Source organism: Chiloscyllium plagiosum, unplaced genomic scaffold (assembly GCF_037043375.1).
Source record: "Chiloscyllium plagiosum isolate Xiang-an unplaced genomic scaffold, Cpla_swu_hap1 HiC_scaffold_8, whole genome shotgun sequence".
Classification (NCBI taxonomy): Eukaryota; Metazoa; Chordata; class Chondrichthyes; order Orectolobiformes; family Hemiscylliidae; genus Chiloscyllium; species Chiloscyllium plagiosum.
This window is the reverse complement of record NW_028270146.1, coordinates 97,341,791-97,363,013: the sequence shown is the minus strand read 5'-3', so window position 1 is coordinate 97,363,013 and position 21,223 is coordinate 97,341,791. Positions and strand designations below refer to the sequence as shown.

Here is a 21,223-nt window from a genome sequence, read left to right as displayed (position 1 = left end):
TGGATGTTGATGCTCTACAATTCCAGCTGATAACCTTGAATTTTTACCTTTTGCAGTTGGTCACTCTGGTTGTTAGTCATCAAATATATTTGCATGAGGCTGCCAGTATCCCTTAATGAATTAACACAAGTTTATAGAAAACAGTTTAGAAAGACCTTAGCATAATTAACAAAACGGAGTTTGTCTTTTCCCCAGCAATATATTTTACTCATACAGAATTCCAGTAGTATCACTCCTAACAACTCTAATTTCCTATTTAATTAATTATTTCCAGTTTTAATGGCCTAGAGACTTCTTTTCAATTCTGATAATCTTGGACTGATTTTCAACTCTGAATCATAGAATCCCTACAGCATGGAAACGGACCCTTCAGCCCAACAAGTCCACACCAACCCTCCGAAGAGTACCCCACCCAGACCCATTCACCTACCCTATTACTCTACATTTCCCCTGACTAATGTTCCCAATCTTCACACTACATGGGCAATTTAGCTTGGCCAATTCACCTGACCTGAACATCTTTGTGGGACAAAATCCATGCAGACGTGGGGAGAATGTGCATACAGGCTGGAATCGAACCCAGGTCCCTGGTGCTGAGAGGCAGCAGTGCTAACCAGTGAGTCACCGTGCCACCCTGATGGCCTAACACACCCTCTTTCAGTTCTGACAGCCTGAAAACTTTTGCAAAATTTTCACTTTGAAGACTTTATAAATACAGTGTTCTTCTAAATTAAAAATCAGATTCTTCTTTTTTCCACTAGGCACTTAAGTCACATACTTGCTTGAAAATAATGTCTTCAGTTCACTGTTCCAAGTAACTGTCTCTTAACTTTTTCTGAAAAAAAACTTTAAACCCAAGTTACTAAATGATGATGGTATGTGATAGACCTGAATCACAACTTGAGTACTGTGGCCACACAATTCTGTGGCAAGAAACTCAACTCCTAACTCCCCAAAGCCTGGGACGTCTGTGCCATGCACCAGGCACAAGTCAGGAATGTGTTGGAATACTCTCCACTTGGTGATTTCAGCTCCAATAACATTCAAGAAGCTTGTCACTATCCAGGAGAAAGCAGGAAACAAATAATCTCATTGCTGTCTGCATGCACGTCTTGGTGTTGCTTCCATGTGTAGTTTAAATAAATCAGAAGGAAGAGATATGCTGTCCAGTTGAATCCTCCAACATGGCATAGAATTGACTGCCATGCACATTTGAATTGAATATCCTGAAGTATCCCAGATAGTTACACCAACTCCTAACCACAGATTTATGAACAAGATTGGAATTAATTTACAGTGTAAACTGTATAAGCAAGGTCATTTTCTTATTTGAAATTTGTAGAACAATCAACACCTCCAATGACTATCCACTGTGTAACCTTTTGGACTTGAGTCCTGTTATAAAAACTGGAAATGAATCCAAGAACCCCTTATCTATGTATAAATATTTTAAACTCATAAGTAGTATTGCTGTCTAAACTCAAAACATATACCTTAAAATATTAAAACAATATTGTTAAAACCAATCAAATACCTGTGGTATTTTAAAGTAGTTTATAAAAATGCTTGACATTTTAAAAACGAAACTTGTCACAATACTGCGAAGTTGATGGAGCTCGAGGTCAAGTTCATCTACTGCTAATATCCAGCAGGATATGGCTTTGGTATTTCTGCACCTTCGAACTACCCCTTGTTGTGCTGTGTGTGGTTGCTTGCATCCGGCAGCCAGGACAGTACATTTTAAGCCCAAATGCAAAAGGATGCAGTTTAAACTGCAGCTAGCAACATATGTCTCATGTACTGTCTGGAAAATCTGCTCCAATGATACATTTAACCTGTATTCAAACAATTTATTTATTTTGGTTTAGCACCAAAGGAAGGTAAAACGCAGGTGACAGAGGATTGTAGTAACATTGCAGAATTGAAGAAACAGCAACTGGAGATATGGGAGCAATTAGACGTAATCCTTCAATGTGTGAGAGAGCTGAAGGAGGAAGTGGTCGATCTTCGGGAGTGTTTGACTGGAATGACGGATCAGATTGTTGGTGATGTCAGGTAATCTCTTTTTTGCATTTGGTTGTAAAAATTGATGTACTTAAACTGTATAGCAAATAATTATGTATTGTGACAATAGCTAAGTTTTGTCAAGTGATTTAGTTGTAATAATGAGAACAGGATACTCTTATGTTTCTTTTTAGACTGTACTAGATCAATTATAACGTGTCAGTTTGAGTTTGTAACATTGACTTTTCAGTGTTCCTAACACTTCGTACTATCCTACTTCGTTATGTTTATGTGATTTCTTTCATTTGTTTGTAGCCAATTCATGGCTAATCTGAGTAATTGGCACTGAATTTTAAAAGTTGACTTTCTAAAAAGATTGCAACTTGTCAGCAGTGCTAAGTGAATTAATTGGCTCTTAACAAAACCTTTGTAATTTTTGTAAATTTTTGTAATTTTTTTTTCTGAACAAAATGGCTCAAGATGCTTCAGAGAAGCACCATAAAATGAAGTACACACACAGCATATTAGGATCAAAAGCCTCGTTAAAGAGACTGGTTTAAAGGAGTGTCTTAAGTGTGGATGGTGATGTAAGGAAAGAATTAAAGAGCTTCAGTCACAAGCAACTGAAAGCCTGGTTAAAAATAGTGGAGCAAATCTAATTGGGAATATACACAAGACCAGAAGCAAATCGACAGGTCTTTAGATGTCACCATTCTGAAATCTTGATTGAGACATGATGTAGAATTATTGTTTGACTAATTTTTCTGGAGCTAGATGTTGTAATTAAGCTTCATTTTATCAAACTGATCTTTCAAAGTTCACATACAGAATTTTTTGACTTAATTTAAGAAGCTGAGAGCTACTACCAACCTATTTTGTTACATTAGTATAGAAAACATTGGCTCCATCTAGGCCATTATGCTAAATGTTAATGCCAAAAAACGAAAGCACTAAGTTATATTTTGTTTCACAAAGGTCACGTTTAGGTCAATGTGGAAAATCAGGAAAAAAGAAGAGAATAGGATTTAGTAGAGAAAGAAGTAACTCTGCTGAATCAAACTCCATCTATTTCACATCCAGCACTGGGAATAAGAGCAGTGCTGAAACAGAGAGTGAAGGAGGGTAAGTAGAAAAGTCTGTACTGAATAGTGATCTAAAATAACACCATAATTTTGCATTTTTTTCCTGTATAAAGCAGTGAGAAATGAAAAACATTACCTGACAATAATGTATTTGACACTCTTAGAGCATCATAAATCTGAGTGTTTCTGCTTTCATTGCAGACATAGAACCATACTACACAGTCGATGCCCATCATGTCTGTGCTGACCTATCTGCTGTAATCCCTCTTTCCAGCACCTGACCCATAGCCTTGAATGCTTCGAATATGGAGCAGTGTTTCATTTCTCCCACTATCAAAATCCTAGAGACTACCATTGATATTAAAGTCAACTCAAAATATAGTGGTTACAGGAGCAGGTCAGAGGCTTGGAATATTATAGTGAGTAACTTACTGACTTTCCAAAGCTTGTTCACTGTTTACAAGGCACAAGTCAGATTAGATGAGATTAGATTAGATTACAGTGTGGAAACAGGCCCTTCGGCCCAACAAGTCCACACCGACCCGCCGAAGCGAACCCACCCCTACCCCTACCCCTACATTTGCCCCTTACCTAACACTACAGGCAATTTAGCATGGCCAATTCACCTGACCCTGCACATCTTTGGACTGTGGGAGGAAACCGGAGCACCCGGAGGAAACCCACGCAGACACGGGGAGAACGTGCAAACTCCACACAGTTAGTCGCCTGAGGCGGGAATTGAACCCGGGTCTCTGGCGCTGTGAGGCAGCAATGCTAATCACTGTGCCACCGTGCCGCCCACCAGGATTGTGATGAAATACATTTCCCTCTTGTTTGAATGTGTACGTCTCCAACAACACTCAAAAAAACTTGAGACCATCCAAGACAAAGCAGCCGACTTGATTGGCAACATATCTGCAAAGGCAAAAATGAGGACTGCAGTTGCTGGAGATCAGAGTGTAGATTAGAGTGGTGCTGGAAAAGCACAGCAGATCAGGCAGCATCTGAGGAGCAGGAAAATTGATGTTTCGAGCAAAAGCCCTTCATCAGGAACTGCAAAGATTGACTCTTTCCACCATCGACATTCAGTGGCAGCAATATGTAATATCTACAAAATACACAGCAGAAAACTGCCAAAGGTCGTTAAATAGCACCTTCCAAACCCACAACCACTTCCATCTAAAGGTACAATGCAGCAGATACATGGGAACACTGCCACCTGCAAGTTCTCCAAGTCACTCACTATTCTGACTTGGAAATATATTGCTGGTGCTTCAGTGTTGCTGGGTCAAAATCATGAAATTCTGTCCCTAACAGCATTGTTGGTCTACTTACAACATGTTGAGGTTCAAGAAGGCAGTTTACTATCACTGTCTCAAGGGTAACTAAGGGCAATGGTCTAGCCAGCGATATTAATGTTCCTTGGGTGAATATAAAAAGAAAATCTAGGTGACTGCATTCACTGCACACAATGCAGTCTCCTTTACTTTGGTGAGACCAAGTGCAGACTAGGTGGCTTCTGTGAAACAGCTTTGTACTGTCCATAAGAATGACCCCAATCTCCCAGTTGCTTGCCAGTTCATTAAACCACCTTGCTTTGAGGTAAATGTTTCTGTCCTGGGCCTATTGTAATGTTCCAACAAAGCTTCGTCGAGTAATGTGAAGCCACATAGTGTTCTGGTTGATGAACCACAAAGTATGCAAGTAAGGCAATTGAATGTTATTTACTGCAAGGCCAATGGAGTATAAAGAAAGATTTCACCTTTTTGCGGTGCTTTGATGTAAGATCATTAACTGTTACTCTTTTTAAATGCTGCCTGATCTCTATTCTATTTCAAGCATTTTCTGTTTCTTACATTTCAGATTTCCAGCATTTTGCCATTGTATCAAGACTGTTGTATGTCCTAACTATTATTGGTCACTGAAGTAGCAGACTATGACTAATCCATGAGAGAGTCCAACCATCAGCCTTTAATATCCAGCTGGTATTGCCACCACTAGCTATTAACATCCTGGGGAGTCATTCATTGATAAAGTACTGAACTAAATCACCTATCTAAATGCGATATGGCCATTACAGCAAATTTGGCTATTCTGCAATTTATTTTCTTGATACTCCAAAGCCTCACCAAACACTAGGACTGTGAATGAAAACTTTTTATTTGCCTGAACTTCTGTTGTTCCAATAGTACTCATGAAACTCAATGCTGTTCTTCACCTTGTCATACCATGTGTGCAGTGTTTACTATCCTTAGGAGGCACTACAGCAACTCATCAAGACTTAGAGTCATACAGTACAGAAAACAGACCCTTTGCCCAACTTGTCCATACCGACCAGGTTTCCTAAATTGAACTAATCCCATTTGGCCCATATTCCTCTAAATCTTTCCTATCTATGTCCGAATGTCTTTTAAATGTTGTAAATATACTCACCTCTACTACGTCCTTTGGCAGTTCATTCCATATACGTACCATCCTCTGTGTGGAAATATTGCTCCTTAGGTCCCTTTTTAAATCTTTGCCCTCTCACTTTAGACTTATGCCATCCAGATTTGGGTTCCCTTACCCTGGGGAAAAGCCTCTATAAGGTCACTCCTCAGTCTCTTACGCTGTAGGGGGAAAAAAGTCTAGTCTATCCAGCCTCTCCTTATAACTCAAGCCCTTCAGTCTCAGTAACATCCATTTTATTAACATTCTTCCTATAGCAGACCGATCAGAATTGTATGCAGTACTCCAAGTGTGGCCTTACAAATGTCTCGTACAGCCGTAATATGACATCCCAACTCCTGTAATCAACACTCGACCAATGAAGGCAAGCATGCTAAATGTCTTCACACCTACTTCACCATCCTGACCACCTGTGATGCCACTGTTAAGGAACTGTGTACCTGCATCCTAGGTCTCTGTTCCTCAATACTCCCCAGGGCCCTACCATTAACTGTGTAAGTTAAGCTCCTTACCAAAATGCATTACTTCACATTTATCTAAATTATACTGCATCTGCCACTCCTTGACCCATTGGTCTATCAGATAATGATCCCTTTGTCCTCTGAAGCAACTTTCTTCACTGTCCACTATACCATCAATTTTTGTATCGTCTGCAAACTTACTTCCTCTGTTCTCATTCAAATCATTGATACAAATGACAACACTGATCCCTGCGGAACTTCGCTGGTCGTAGGCCTCCAGCCTGAAAAACAATGCCTCCTCACCACCATCCTCTGTCTCTACATTTCTATCCAATTGGCAAGCTCTCCTTGAATTTTATGTGATTTAACTTTACTAATCAGTCTCTCACGTGGAATCTCATCAAAGGGCTTGATAAAGACCATGTAGGCAACGAGTACTGCTCTGCTTCATCTATATTCAAGGTCACGTCCTTTTAAAAAAAACTCTTAATCAAGTTTTTGAGACATGATTTTCCACACACAAAGCCACGCTGACTATCCCTAATCCATCTTTGCCTCTCCAAATCCTGTCTGTCAGAATGGCCCCAACAACTTACTGATGTCAGGTTTACCAGTCTATAGTTCCCTGGTTTTTCCTCTCAGCTTTTCTTAAACAATGGCACAACATTAGTCACCCTCCAGTCTTCCAGCACCTCACCCGTTAAGGATACAAATAACTCTGCTCTGGACCCCACAGTTTCTTCCCTAGTTTCCTGGGATACACTTAATCAGGTCTCAGAAATGTATTCACCCTTTATACGATTAAGACGTCCAGCACCATCTCTTTTGTAATGTAGACTCTTCAAGATATCACATTATTTCTCAAGTTCCCTAATATCCATGTCTTTCTCCACAGTAAATACTGACGTGAAATATTTAGGATTGCGCCCAGCTCCTGTGGTTCCACACATAGATGGCCTTTTTGACCTTGAAGGGTGGCACGGTGGCACAGTGGTTAGCACTGCTGCTTCGCAGCGCCAGAGACCTGGGTTCAATTCCTGCCTCAGGCGACTGTCTGTCTGTGTGGAGTTTGCACATTCTCCTTGTGACTATGGGTTTTCTCCAGGAGCTCCGGATTCCTCCCACAATCCAAAGATCTGCAGGTCAAGTGAATTGATCATTCTAAATTGCCCAGTCAGGGGTAGATGTAGGCTAAGGGAATGGGTCTGGGTGGGTTACCCTTCGGACAGTCTTGTTGGGCCAAATGGCCTGTTTCCATACTGTAGGGAATCTAATTTAATCTATTCTTTCCCTAGTTACTCTTTAGTTGACTTTAATGTGTTCATAAAATCTCTCTTGATTCTTCTTAACTATATATGCCAAAGCTATCTCATGTCCTGTTTTTGCCTTCCTGATTTCCCTCTTAAATGTAATCCTACAATCCCTATCCTCCTTGAGATTCACTTAATCCCAGCTATCTGTACCTGTTCTTCCTTTTTTTGACTAGAGTCTCAATATCTGTGGTCATTCAGTATCCCCTACTCCTGTTGGCCTTGCCCTTCACACCAACAGGAACATGCTGTCTCTGAACTCTTGTTATCATGCTTTTGAAAGCTTTCCACTTGCCAGATGTTCTTTTTTACCTGTGAATGACCCCCCCCAATCAACTTTTGAGTTTCTGCCTAATACCATCAAAATTGGCCTTGCCCCAGTTTAAAACTTTAACTCATGGACCAGGCCTCCTCTTTGCTATAGTTATTTTAAAATTAATAGAATTTGGTCACTGGTCCCAAAATGCTCCCCCTCTAACACCTGAGTTACTTGCCCTGTCTTATTTCTCAAGAGAAGGTCAGATTTTGCTCCTTCTATACACATTGAGCAGGTTTTCTTAAACACACTTAATAAATTCCTCCCCATCCGAGCTCTTAACACTATGACAGTCCCAGTCTGTGTTTGGAAATTAAAATTCCTATTACAACCCTATGATTCTTACAGCTATCTTTGATCTTCCTACATATTTGCCCTTCAATTTCCTGCTGACTGGAGAGATGGGGTTTGGTGGCTATAGTACTGTCCCATCAAAGTGGCACCTGCTTCTTATTTCTCAGTTCTGCCCATATAACATCACTGGACGACCTCCCAGGAATGTCCTCACTGCGGTGATTTTTTTCCTAATTAAAGCGCCACTCCCCCTCCTCTCTTGCTTCCTCGTCTATTCTTCCTATTGTATCTATACCCTGGGACATTAAGCTGCCAGTCCTTCCCTCCCTCGGCCATGTTTCTGTTATAGCTATAATATCCCAGTACCACATTCCCATCCATGCCTTGAGTTCACCAGCTTTACCTGTCAGGCCTCTTGCATTGAAATAAATGCAATTTAATTTGTCAGTCTTTCCTCCCTTCTCTGTCTTGCTCTTGCTTGCCTTGTCTATTTAACTTGCTCCCTTTAAATCTCTGTACCAGTTTTAACCTTTTCTCACTACTACTGCTTAGGATCACATCCCTCTGTCAGACGAAGTTTAAACGGTCCCAAATAGCTCTAGCAAATCTCCCCATCAGGATATTGGTCATCCTTCAGTTCAGGTGCAATCCATCCCTCTTCTGCCCCAGAAGAGATCCCAATGATCCAGAAATCCAAATCCCTGTCCCCTATAACATCTCCTCAGACAAGCGTTCACCTGCCCTGTCCTCCTATTGCTACTCTCACTAGCATATGGCACCAGGAGTAATTCAGAGATTACTCCCCATAAGGTCCTGCTTTTTAACCTCTTGCCTCACTCCTCATAGTCATTCTGCAGGACCTCACCCCTTTTTCTACCTATGTCACCAGTACAAATGACCACAAGCTGCTCACTCTCCCCTTTGAGAACCTTCTGCAACCGCTCCAAGATGTTAACCCTGGCATCAACGCATCATCTGGAATCTCATTCATGGCAACAGAAATGCAAATGTGTGCCCCTGACTAGAGAGTCCCCATCACAATTGCTCACTTGGACTTTGGCTCTGCTGAAAAGCTGGATATCCTGTCATGGTGCCAAAGACCTGGCGTCTGCTGCTGCTGTTTCCTCCTGAGAACCTATTTCCCACATGATTTTCCAAAATTATACACTTATTTGAAAGGGGGATAGCGACAGAAGACTCCTGCACTACTACTTCCCTCTCCTATCAGTCATCCATCTACCTGGTTAAAAATCACACAACACCAGGTTATAGTCCAACAGGTTTAATTGGAAGCACACTAGCTTTCGGAGCGATGCTCCTTCACCAGGTGATTGTGGAGGGCTCGATCGTAACACAGAATTTATAGCAAAAATTTGCAGTGTGATGTAACTGAAATTATACATTGAAGAATTGATTGTCTGAATCCATCTACCTGACTGTATCAGAAGTATGACCACCTCCATGAAGCTACTACCTATCACACACTCTGCCTCCTGTTTGCTCCTTGGTGCTTCCAATTGCAGCTCTAATTGATTCATCCAGTCTGAGAGGAGGTACAGTTCTTGCAGAAATGGTCACTAGGGACATATGGCTGCTCTCTGATCTCTCACATATGACAGGAGGATCATATACTCCACTGCCATCTCTACACCTCTACCAACTAGTGGACTTAGGGAAACAACAAAGGTGCCCTTGCCTTGTCGCCGCTTCCACTCCTCAACAAAGTCTGGTATTTATCTACACTCACTCACTCTTGGATCTAACCAGTAGCACCTCAATCACAAAGCAGCTCCTTGCAAACATGGCCAGAACAAGACAGAGCAATGTCTCCCCCCTACACTTCTTTAAATTCCATTGAAGGCAATGGTGACGTTGGAATGTTGTTATCTCCCAAGATACACCAAATTCAGCATGTACCTTTTGTTCCAGTTATTCAGTTTTTAAAATTTTTTGCTTTTTAATTTAAAAAAGATTCTCTGATAAGAGCCATTCAAAGTTTCCTAATTTTTGAGCTTCAGAGTTTTAATTTTATCTATGCTCAAAATTACCTGGTGCTTCCAAACCGACTTGCCAAACCGTTACTCTTAGCAAACTGGTTTAAAGATCTATCATGTCGTTCTGTTATACAAATAGAAGGCATACAAGAAAGAAGACTGCAGGCCAAGTGCTGGAAAATGATATTAGAATAGTTGAGTCTTAGTTTTTAACCAGTGCAGACCCGATGGCCGAAGGACCTTAGAGTCACATCGAGGTCGATGACACACAATGAAAGCATCTTGATCAGCAGTCATGGCACAAACAATGTTGGTCCTGAACAAGTGGTGTTAATTGAAGTAATTTAACTTCATTTTCTCCAGATATACTACAGCTAATGCAGAGTCAGATAATGACCGTGAAGAAGCACCAGATTCCATGTGCAACTCATCTCAAAATTTAGATGAATTCACTCAACTTCTATGCATAGCAGACAGGTTGCATGAAGGTGGAGATGAAGACAAAACAAAGGGGTTTAAGTTGCTCTTGGATAAGAAAACCAAGGTAAACATCTTTGAGATATTTTCACTTTGTTTGAAATTGCCCAGTACTTAATCCTATGTTCTCCTCCCTTGACCAGTAATTTGTAGACGTCCCTGATTATCAACAGTATCTCACATGGACTGTTTTTTTTCCAATTTCCTGTTGTTGAACTGCCCCTGGCAGGCAACTAAATTAATTCTGTTAAAATAGACAAATGGCACTAGTTTAGATTGGGAAACCTGGTTGGCATGGGCGAGTTGGACCAAAGGTTTTTTTTCCATGCAGTATGGCTCTATGACTATAATCTTACACTCTAGTAACTGCTTCATGATGATTGTTGAGCCTTACTTCAGTGGTGGGTTTGAGGGGATTCTGAGGGACAGGATTTATGTGCATTTGGAAAGGCAAGGACTAATTAGGGATAGTCAGCATTAGATTAGATTCCCTACAGCGTGGAAACAGGCCCTTCGGCCCAACAAGTCCACACTGACCCGCCGAAGCGTAACCCACCCAGACCCATTCTCCTACATTTACCCCTTTCACCTAACACTATGGGCAATTTAATGTGGCCAGTTCACCTGACCTGCGCACTTTTGGATTGTGGGAGGAAACCGGAGCACCCGGAGGAAACCCACGCAGACACGGGGAGAATGTGCAAACTCCACACAGGGTCTTTCCTGCTTGAAATTTTTGAAGAGGCGACAAAAAAGATTGGTCAAGTCAGAGTGGTAACTCTTCGCTCAGGATTTAACGAGGTTCTGCATAGTAACTGGTTCATAAGATTAGATCACATGGGATCCAGGGTGATCTATGAGGAGAAAGTGAGGTCTGCAGATGCTGGAGATCAGAGATGGAAATGTGTTGCTGGAAAAGCGCAGCAGGTCAGGCAGCATCTAGGGAACAGGAGAATCGACGTTTCGGGCATTTGCCCTTCTTCAGGAATGAGGAAAGTTGGTCCAGCAGGCTAAGATAAAAGATAGGGAGGAGGGACTTGGGGGAGGGGCGTCGGAAATGTGATAGGTGGAAAGAGGTCAAGGTGAGGGTGATAGGTCAGACTGGGGTGGGGGCGGAGAGGTCGGGAAGAAGATTGCAGGTTAGGAAGGCGGTGCTGAATTTGATGGATTTGACTGAGACAGGCTGGGGGGAGGGGAAATGAGGAAACTGGTGAAATCCGAGTTCATCCCTTGTGGTTGGAGGGTTCCTAGCCGGAAGATGAGGCGTTCTTCCTCCAACCGTCGTTTCGCTGTGGCCTGACGATGGAGGAGTCCAAAGACCTGCATATCCTTGGTGGAGTGGGAGGGGGAATTGAAATGTTGAGCTACAGGGTGGTTGGGTTGGTTGGTCCGGGTGTCCCAGAGGTGTTCCCTGAAACGCTCCGCAAGTAGGCGGCCCGTCTCCCCAATATAGAGGAGGCCACATCGGGTGCAAAGGATGCAATAGATGATATGTGTGGAGGTACAGGTGAATCTGTGGCGGATATGGAAGTTTCCTTTGGGGCCTTGGAGGGAGGTGAGGGGGGAGGTGTGGGCGCAAGTCTTGCACCTCCTGCGGTTGCAGGGGAAGTTGCCGGGAGTGGAGGTTGGGTTGGTGTGGGGTGTGGATCTGACGAGGGAGTCACGGAGGGAGTGGTCTTTACGGAATGCTGATAGGGGAGGGGAGGGAAATATATGCTGATAGGGGAGGGGAGGGAAATATTTGCTGATAGGGGAGGGGAGGGAAATATTTGCTGATAGGGGAGGGGAGGGAAATATATGCTGATAGGGGAGGGGAGGGAAATATATGCTGATAGGGGAGGGGAGGGAAATATATATTTCCCTCCCCTCCCCTATCAGCATTCCGTAAAGACCACTCCCTCCGTGACTCCCTCGTCAGATCCACCCCCCCCACCAACCCAACCTCCACTCCCGGCACCTTCTCCTGCAACCGCAGGAGGTGCAAGACTTGCGCCCACACCTCCCCCCTCACCTCCCTCCAAGGCCCCAAAGGAAACTTCCATATCCGCCACAGATTCACCTGTACCTCCACACATATCATCTATTGCATCCTTTGCACCCGATGTGGCCTCCTCTATATTGGGGAGACGGGCCGCCTACTTGCGGAGCGTTTCAGGGAACACCTCTGGGACACCCGGACCAACCAACCCAACCACCCTGTAGCTCAACATTTCAATTCCCCCTCCCACTCCACCAAGGATATGCAGGTCTTTGGACTCCTCCATCGTCAGGCCATAGCGAAACGACGGTTGGAGGAAGAACGCCTCATCTTCCGGCTAGGAACCCTCCAACCACAAGGGATGAACTCGGATTTCACCAGTTTCCTCATTTCCCCTCCCCCCAGCCTGTCTCAGTCAAATCCATCAAATTCAGCACCGCCTTCCTAACCTGCAATCTTCTTCCCGACCTCTCCGCCCCCACCCCAGTCTGACCTATCACCCTCACCTTGACCTCTTTCCACCTATCACATTTCCGACGCCCCTCCCCCAAGTCCCTCCTCCCTATCTTTTATCTTAGCCTGCTGGACCAACTTTCCTCATTCCTGAAGAAGGGCAAATGCCCGAAACGTCGATTCTCCTGTTCCCTAGATGCTGCCTGACCTGCTGCGCTTTTCCAGCAACACATTTCCATCCAGGGTGATCTAGTCAATTAGATACAAAATTGGCTTGAAGGTAGATGACAGTGTGGCGTGGCGGGATATTTTTCAGACTGGAGGTCTGTGATCACTGGTGTGCCATAATGATCAATGCTGGATCCACTGCTTTTCGTCATTTATACGTATGAGTTGGATGTGAATATATAAGCTATGGTTAGTAAGTTTGCAGATGACACCAAAATGGGTGGTGTAGTGGATAGTGAATAAGATTATCTCGAGGTACAAAGGCACCTTGATCAGAGGGGCCAATTGGCTTAGGAATGGCAGATAGAATTTAATTTAGATAAATGTGGGATTTGTATTTTGGTAAGGCAAACCAGGGCAGCACTTATACATAAATGGAGTATTGCCAAACAAAGAGACCTAGAAGTGCAGGTGCATAATTCCTTGAAAGTGGAGTTGCAGGGTAGACATTGTGGTGAAGAAGGCATTTGACACGCTTGCCTTTATTGGTCATGACATTGATTTGAATGTCATGTTGCGGTTGTACGAGCATTGGTGAGGCCACTTTTGGAATACTGTGTACAATTCTGGTTGCCCTCCTGTAAGAAGGATGCTGTTAAACACTAGAAAAGATTCACAGTGATGTTGCTAGGAATGGAGGGTTTGAACTGCAGACAGAGGCTGAATAAGCTGGGACTTTTTTTATGTGGAGTGTCAGACACTGAGGTATGACCTTTATAGAAGTTTATAAAAGTATGAAATGCATGGATAGGGTGAATAGCCAAGGTATTTTTCGTAGGTGGGGAGTCCAAAACTAGAGGACACCGTTTTAAGGTGAGAGGGGAAAAATTCAAAAAAGACTCCAGGGGTAACTTTTTTTTCACACACAGTCGTGTATACATGGAACAAGCTGCCAGGGGAAGTGGTGGAGGTGAGTGCAGTTACAACATTTTAACAGACATCTGGATGAGAGTATGAATAGGAAAGGTTTAGAGGGATATGGCCAAATGCTACCAAATTGAACTAGGTCACATTGGGATGTCCGATTGGTTTAGCTGAGTTGAACGAAAGGGTCTGTTTATGTGCTGTATGACTCAAAGTCTGAGAGTCAATTTACTGTTATCAGCAGCTCTGGCTATATATCGTTCCTGTATAAAGCTGTTGATTTTCCAGTGTTAGCATGAAAGTAAGGTACATGATTTAAATAGGTTTAATATAATTTATTTTTGATTTTTGAATATTGAGGAGTGACATGGGTTTTCTGCATGTCTGAAGTATTTCATGATTAGCTTGTAAGTATTTCTGTAGCCATGGTAAAGTATTTTAAAACACAGTATGAGAAACACACTTCCTGAGGAGTAATGTGGATTTATTTACATTGGGAGAGTTTACAAAATAAACCGTTTTGTGCATTAGGCCTTCAGATAGAGGATTTTGGAGTTTTTAGGGGAATCAGCTATAGTTTGCAAACTTTTAGATTTCAATTTGGCAGTTTACAGAAGTCTTGGCTGGAACTAATTATGTAAAGCACTTGGGCTTGATGAAAGGAGGCGTAAAGGAGCTTTAGAACTGTTAAGAAAAAGGTCACCTTAGTCTGTACTGTTTTGTTTGAAAGTTCTAGACCAGAAGTATTTGGAACAACTCTGAAAGAGTTACTTAAACTGAGAAAATCTGCGCTCGGTTGTATGAATGCTCCAGAAAGAGACAATCCAATTTACAATAGAGGAATTTGAAGCAATTGTTAAATCCTCCGATCTGGGTAGTCTAAAAGAGTGATTTTGAGATTAATAGAATTATATTTTACAGGGAATTTCTAAATCTTTATAGTCCTTGTATGATTTGCATGACTCGAAGTCCATGCTGATGAAACAACACACTTTTTCTCCAGTACGGGGGCCATTGCCTTATGAATTGGAGCCAATTTCTCTGACCTACACATTTGCCTTCGTAATCTTATTTACCCTGTGCTAATTTGCAAGTAGTAATCCAGGCATTATTACCATTGTGGAGAAAGTGAGGACTACAGATGCTGGAGATCAGAATCAAGAGTGTGGTGCTGGAAAAGCGCAGCAGGTCAGGCAGCATTCGAGGAGCAGGAGAATCGAGGTTTCGACATCGATCAAGGGTTTATGCCTGAAATGCCAATTCTCCTCCTTGGATGCTGCCTGACCTGCTGTGCTTTTCCAGCACCACACTCTCAACCCGACTCCCATTATTACCATTGAGGTCAGGATTTTTAAAATTTGCCACAAGCTGCTTATAATCCCTCAGCAGAACATTTTTGCTGTTCCTACGTATGTCATTAGTACCTGTGTGAACCACCAACTCCAAGTTCTTTTCTCACCCAGAAGAGACACCCTGAACCTTGGCTCCAGGCAGGCAAGATAGACTTCAGAACTCTGTCTTTGCTGCAGAGGACAGTATCCATTATAGAACATAGAACATTACAGTGCAGTACAGGCTCCTTGGCTCTCTATGTTGCACTGACCTGTGAAACCAATCTGAAGCCCATCCATCCATCCAATGTCCATTTAAATACCCTTATGGTTGGCGAGTCTACTACTGTTGCAGGCAGTGTGTTCCATGCCCGTACTACTCTGAGTAAAGAAACTACCTCTGACATCTGTCCTATATCTATCACCCCTCAATTTAAAGCTATGCCCCCTCATGCTAGCCATCACCTTCCGAGGAAAAAGGCTCTCACTGTCCAGCCTATCTAACCCTCTGACTATCTATTACGTCACCTCTCAATCATCTTCTCTCTAATGAAAACAGTCTCAAGTCCCTCAGCCTTTCTTCGTAAGACCTTCCCTCCATACCAGGCAACATCCTAGTAAATCTCTGAACCCTTTCCAAAGCTTCCACATCCTTCCTTTAATGCGGTGACTGGAACTGTATGCAATACTCTTGAGTGCGGTCACACCAAAGTTTTGTATAGCTGCAGCATGACCTCATGGTTCCAAAACTTAATCCCCCTACCTATAAAAGCTAACAGACTGTATGCCTTCTTAACAACCCTATCAACATGGGTGGCTACTTTCAGGTATCTATGTACATAGACACTGGGTTTCCTCTGCTCATCTACACTACCAAAAATCTTACCATTAGTCCAGTACTCTTTATTCCTGTTGCTCCTTCCAAAATGAATCACCTCACACTTTCCATTTGCCACCTCTCAGCCCAACTCTGCAGCTTATCTATGTCTCTCTGTAACCTACAGCATCCTTCTGCACTATCCACAACTCTACCAACCTTAGTGTTATCTGCAAATTTACTAACCCATCCTTCTACGCTCTCATCCAGGTTGTTTATAAAAATGACAAGCAGCAGTGGACTCAAAACACATCCTTGTGCTACACCAACTCCAGCTATTATCCTAGCTATCCTCTCCTCCCTCTGTCTGATGCCCTACTGCACTTTTTATTGAACCAAGATTGATCTTCCTACTTGATGGTAAAGGTAGAGTAGAAGATTTGTTACAGCATTAGATTACAGAATACAGTTTTGCCATTGCTGATGGCTCACAGTGCCTGATCAATGTCCAGTTTTAATTGCAAACTTTGTTCAAATTCTGTCCCGTTCAGTATAGTAGTGCCATGCAGATCAATTGATATCCTCAATGTGAAGATGGGACCTTGTCTCCACTATGGCTATACAGTATCATGGAGAGACATGTCCGTTACAAATAAACTGGTGAGAGTGAAGCCAAGAAAAAAGTTTCTTCTTGTTTTGCACAGGGTCAGTCTAGCAGCTGCGCCCATTTAGGACTCCCTTTGTTCAGTCACTAGTTTTGGTAATGAACTACTCTGATTGCATTGATGTTCCTGTCCACTAACCAAAGTGGTGTTCACCATGGAGGAGATAGCTGTTAATCAGCAGGAGGTTTTTCTCACTATTCAAAATGCTATGAGACGTTACCGGGTCTGGAATCAATGTTGAGGACTCCCAAGGCAGCTCATTCCTGATTGTGCTTCCACATTTATAGAGGTCTTCTGCTGGTGAGACAGGATGTAGCTAAAGATGGATTGGTGGAGCCAGGGTCATTGTCAGTAAGCTATAGTTCCTTGATGATGACGGTCAGGCTGCTCCTTGAGTAGGGTATGGAATAGCTATCCAACATTTGAAATATTCTGCTGTTGATGAACACGTTAACTGTACTGGTGTGAGGCAGCAATTCAGTTCCTGTTTGACATTCCACTCTCTATTGTACAACTAGATTGCTGCATTTGTAATTCACTCCTAACAATCTGTTCTCTTACATCTAATAATATTATGTGGCAATAAACCAATCGTATTTGTTGTATTCATTGCATTAATATGCATTGAGCATGGATTTAATTAACTCACCTGCAAAAGGAAAGCATGCTTGCTGATTCTGATTACAACACTTTTCATAGTAATCAAATACGCTTCTTTATTTTGTCAGTAGAATCCCTGTTTCCGCTGATGAGCGGAAGGTTGTTCAGATGATTTATTTCAACCAAGCATCACCTTTACGTTGTTTATTTTTGGCCTTATTATTTACTTGCTAAATACCAAAGCCTAAATTTCTGTCAGTCCACAGAACAGTCATTAGTTGTTTGGCCACTAACTATCATTAATGACGTACAATACACAGACCCACATGTATCCTTTGCCATTTGTACTTACAGTATCATTCGAAGCCTGAGTTCTGCTGGCGACTGGCTCGTGCATATTGTGATATGGTGGAGTTAGCGAAAGACCAAATTGAGAAGAAGTCCTTTTTGGTTAACGGTAAGCTAGTTCTTTAAAATTTGCATATGACAATGCATTCAACATAGCTTCTTACTGTTACATAGCTGGTTAATATACTGAGTTATTGAATAATTTACTGGGTAAAGAGAGTTACCAATGGATAATCTGGGACTGCGAACCCAGTAAAAGGTCAACAACTTCAGAATAGGAGCCGTGCAGTAGTTTTGAGGAGGCATGGAGGTATGACAATATGTCATCATAGGAGATATATGGGCATGATATCATTACATCTGTTATTTCAATCAAATTGCTACAGTAATTATCAATTCTGTCACACTATTGACCAAAACTTTAAATATTTAAATTTGTTGTTCTAAAATTTGCTCACATCATATTTGCCTTGAGATTCTTTCTGTTTGATGTTTTGAGCCAACAGCTGTTATCTGTGTTGTGTTTCTAATCTAATGAAAGGTGCTTTATGGGAGCGTTGCAAACAAATATAAACCAGCAAAAATTTTGTCAAATCAGTAGGTTTTAAGAAGGAAGGTGAGCTTCAAAGTGTATGGGGAGAATTCCATAGCTTTGTGCTGAGGCACCTGAAGACTCAGCTATGAATGGTACAGTAATTATGATTGTGAATACACAAGAGGCTAGTATTAGAAAAGCACAGAACTCTTGAATGGTTGTGGGACTAGAGATTACAGCGACTGAGAGGGATTTGAAAACAAAGATGAGAAATTTAAAATCAAGACAATGCTTGAATGGGAGCTAGCATAGAGTGAACATGGGTGGTAGGGTAACAGTATATTGTGTGAGTTAAGGTGCAGGCAGCAGTGTTTTGGTTAGCCTCAAATTTATGAAGGGAAGAATGGAGGAGCGAAGCCAGAAATGCAATGAACATGTCCAAAGGTTGAGATTAAAACCTGCAGTGTTACCAAGTTAGTCTTTTGAAATCATGCAGCGTGTTTCATGGAGTCGTTCCATGCTTTGGGGACAAAACTTCAGACTGTAGATGTGAGGGAGTGTGAGAGAATATCAGATAGAATGGAAAGCAGGGGAAACTGAGGAGTCTGAGTAGCTATTCAGTTGGCTTTCTTACTCTTAGGAACTCTTTAAGGAAGTTCTCATCTGATGTTAGTTACACTGATGTTAGTTACACTAAAATTCTCCTGCTCCTTGGATGCTTAGTTGAGAGTGTGATGCTGGAAAAGCACACACTCTCAACTAAGAAAAGCATCCAAGGAGCAGAAGAATTGACATTTTGAGCATAAATCCTTCATCAGGAATGAGCATTTCTGATTAAAGATTTATGCCCAAAAAGTCAATTCTCCTGCTCCTTGGATGCTGCCTGACCTGCTGAGCTTTTCCAGCACCATGCTTTCGACTCTAATCTCCACCATCTGCAGTCCTCACTTTCTCTTAACACATTTTTTAGTTCCTTTCAGAATTTTAAAAAAATTTCTTTTTATTTCATTGGAGGAAAAAGCACTTGATATTCCTTCTTATCATGACTGTAGATCAATTTTATCTTTAGTATGTTTAACATAAATGTTTGTCTTGTTTATGCTCCTGAACACTTACGGTACAAAAAAAACAATAATAAAGTAAGTAAGAATCTTAGAATGATGCACCACAGGAGATCATTGTGGATTATTTGAAAAGGCTAACCAAATAATCCCACTTTTTAATCTTGTCCTATGCACCCACAATTGTTTTCACTGTCAACTATTTATCCAATTTCTTTTTGAAAGTTATCATGAAATCTGCTCTATACTGTCAGGGAGTGCACTGCAGATCATCATAGCTCTCTGCATTTTTAAAATTCATGTTGCCTCTTATATTATTTCTGTGTTCTCTTCCAACTGGTTTTCTTGCTTTTGTACTTTATCTTTGTAGTGTAACATAGAAGTCCAGTAAAATGCTGTCAGTCCACATTGCTCATGGCTTTTGCAGAAAACTTTGTTTTTCAGCAATTATACTTGTTTATCATGTTATTAATGTCAGTAGAATCTGGTATCCGGGTATTCCATCTGAATGGATTCAGATCTGGTATTCCATTTGAAGCTGCCTCATTCTCTCTGCCTCTCTCAGTCTCTCTCTCAGTTTCTCTCTCAGTCTCTCCTCTCTCAGTCTCTCTCTCTCTCAGTCTCTCTCTCTCTCAGTCTCTCTCTCTCAGTCTCTCTCTCTCTCTCTCTCAGTCTCTCTCTCTCTCTCAGTGTCTCTCTCTCTCTCTCTCTCAGTCTCTCTCTCTCTCTCAGTCTCTCTCTCTCTGTCTCTCAGTCTCTCTCTCTCTCTCAGTCTCTCTCTCTCTCTCAGTCTCTCTCTCTCTCTCAGTCTCTCTCTCTCTCTCAGTCTCTCTCTCTCAGTCTCTCTCTCTCAGTCTCTCTCTCTCAGTCTCTCTCTCTCAGGCTCTCTCTCTCAGGCTCTCTCTCTCTCAGGCTCTCTCTCTCTCAGTCTCTCTCTCTCTCTCTCTCAGTCTCTCTCTCTCTGTCTCAGTCTCTCTCTCTCTGTCTCTCTCTCTCTCAGTCTCTCTCTCTCTTTGCCTCTCTCTCTCTGCCTCTCTTTCTCTCCTCTCTCTGTCTTTCTCCTCTCTCTCTCTCTCTCTCTCTCTCTCTCTCTCTCTCTCTCTCTCTCTCTCTCGCGCCCCCCTCCTCTCGCTCTCCCCTCTCTCTCTCGCTCTCCCCTCTCTCTCTCGCTCTCCCCTCTCTCTCTCGCTCTCCCCTCTCTCTCTCGCTCTCCCCTCTCTCTCTCGCTCTCCCCTCTCTCTCGCTCTCCCCTCTCTCTCTCGCTCTCCCCTCTCTCTCTCGCTCTCCCCTCTCTCTCTCGCTCTCCCTCTCTCTCTCGCTCTCCCTCTCTCTCGCTCTCCCCTCTCTCTCTCGCTCTCCCCTCTCTCTCGCTCTCCCCCTCTCTCTCGCTCTCCCCCTCTGTCTCGCTCTCCCCTCTGTCTCGCTCTCCCCTCTGTCTCGCTCTCCCCTCTGTCTCGCTCTCCCCTCTGTCTCGCTCTCCCCTCTGTCTCGCTCTCCCCTCTGTCTCGCTCTCCCCTCTGTCTCGCTCTCCCTCTGTCTCGCTCTCCCCTCTGTCTCGCTCTCCCCTCTCTCTCGCTCTCCCCTCTCTCTCGCTCTCCCCTCTCTCTCGCTCTCCCCTCTCTCTCGCTCTCCCCTCTCTCTCGCTCTCCCCTCTCTCTCGCTCTCCCCTCTCTCTCGCTCTCCCCTCTCTCTCGCTCTCCCCTCTCTCTCGCTCTCCCCTCTCTCTCGCTCTCCCCTCTCTCTCGCTCTCCCCTCTCTCTCGCTCTCCCCCTCTCTCTCGCTCTCCCCTCTCTCTCGCTCTCCCCTCTCTCTCGCTCTCCCCTCTCTCTCGCTCTCCCCCTCTCTCTCGCTCTCCCCCTCTCTCTCGCTCTCCCCCCTCTCTCTCGCTCTCCCCCTCTCTCTCGCCTCTCTCCCCCTCTCTCTCGCTCTCTCCCCCTCTCTCTCTCCCCTCACTCTC

General features: G+C 43.1%; 1 protein-coding gene across 2 annotated transcripts in view; it reads left to right on the top strand.

Annotated features, from left to right (window-relative positions):
• LOC122553844 (regulator of microtubule dynamics protein 3-like) overlaps positions 1-21,223 on the top strand; it is a 265,040-nt gene that overhangs the window by 13,625 nt on the left and 230,192 nt on the right. For both annotated transcript variants that reach the window (XM_087990143.1, XM_043698252.2), the window contains exons 2-5: positions 1,869-2,055; positions 2,980-3,126; positions 10,273-10,453; positions 17,677-17,779. In XM_087990143.1, the coding sequence (XP_087846269.1) occupies positions 1,869-2,055; positions 2,980-3,126; positions 10,273-10,453; positions 17,677-17,779 (618 nt within the window). The remainder of the gene's footprint in view (positions 1-1,868; positions 2,056-2,979; positions 3,127-10,272; positions 10,454-17,676; positions 17,780-21,223) is intronic.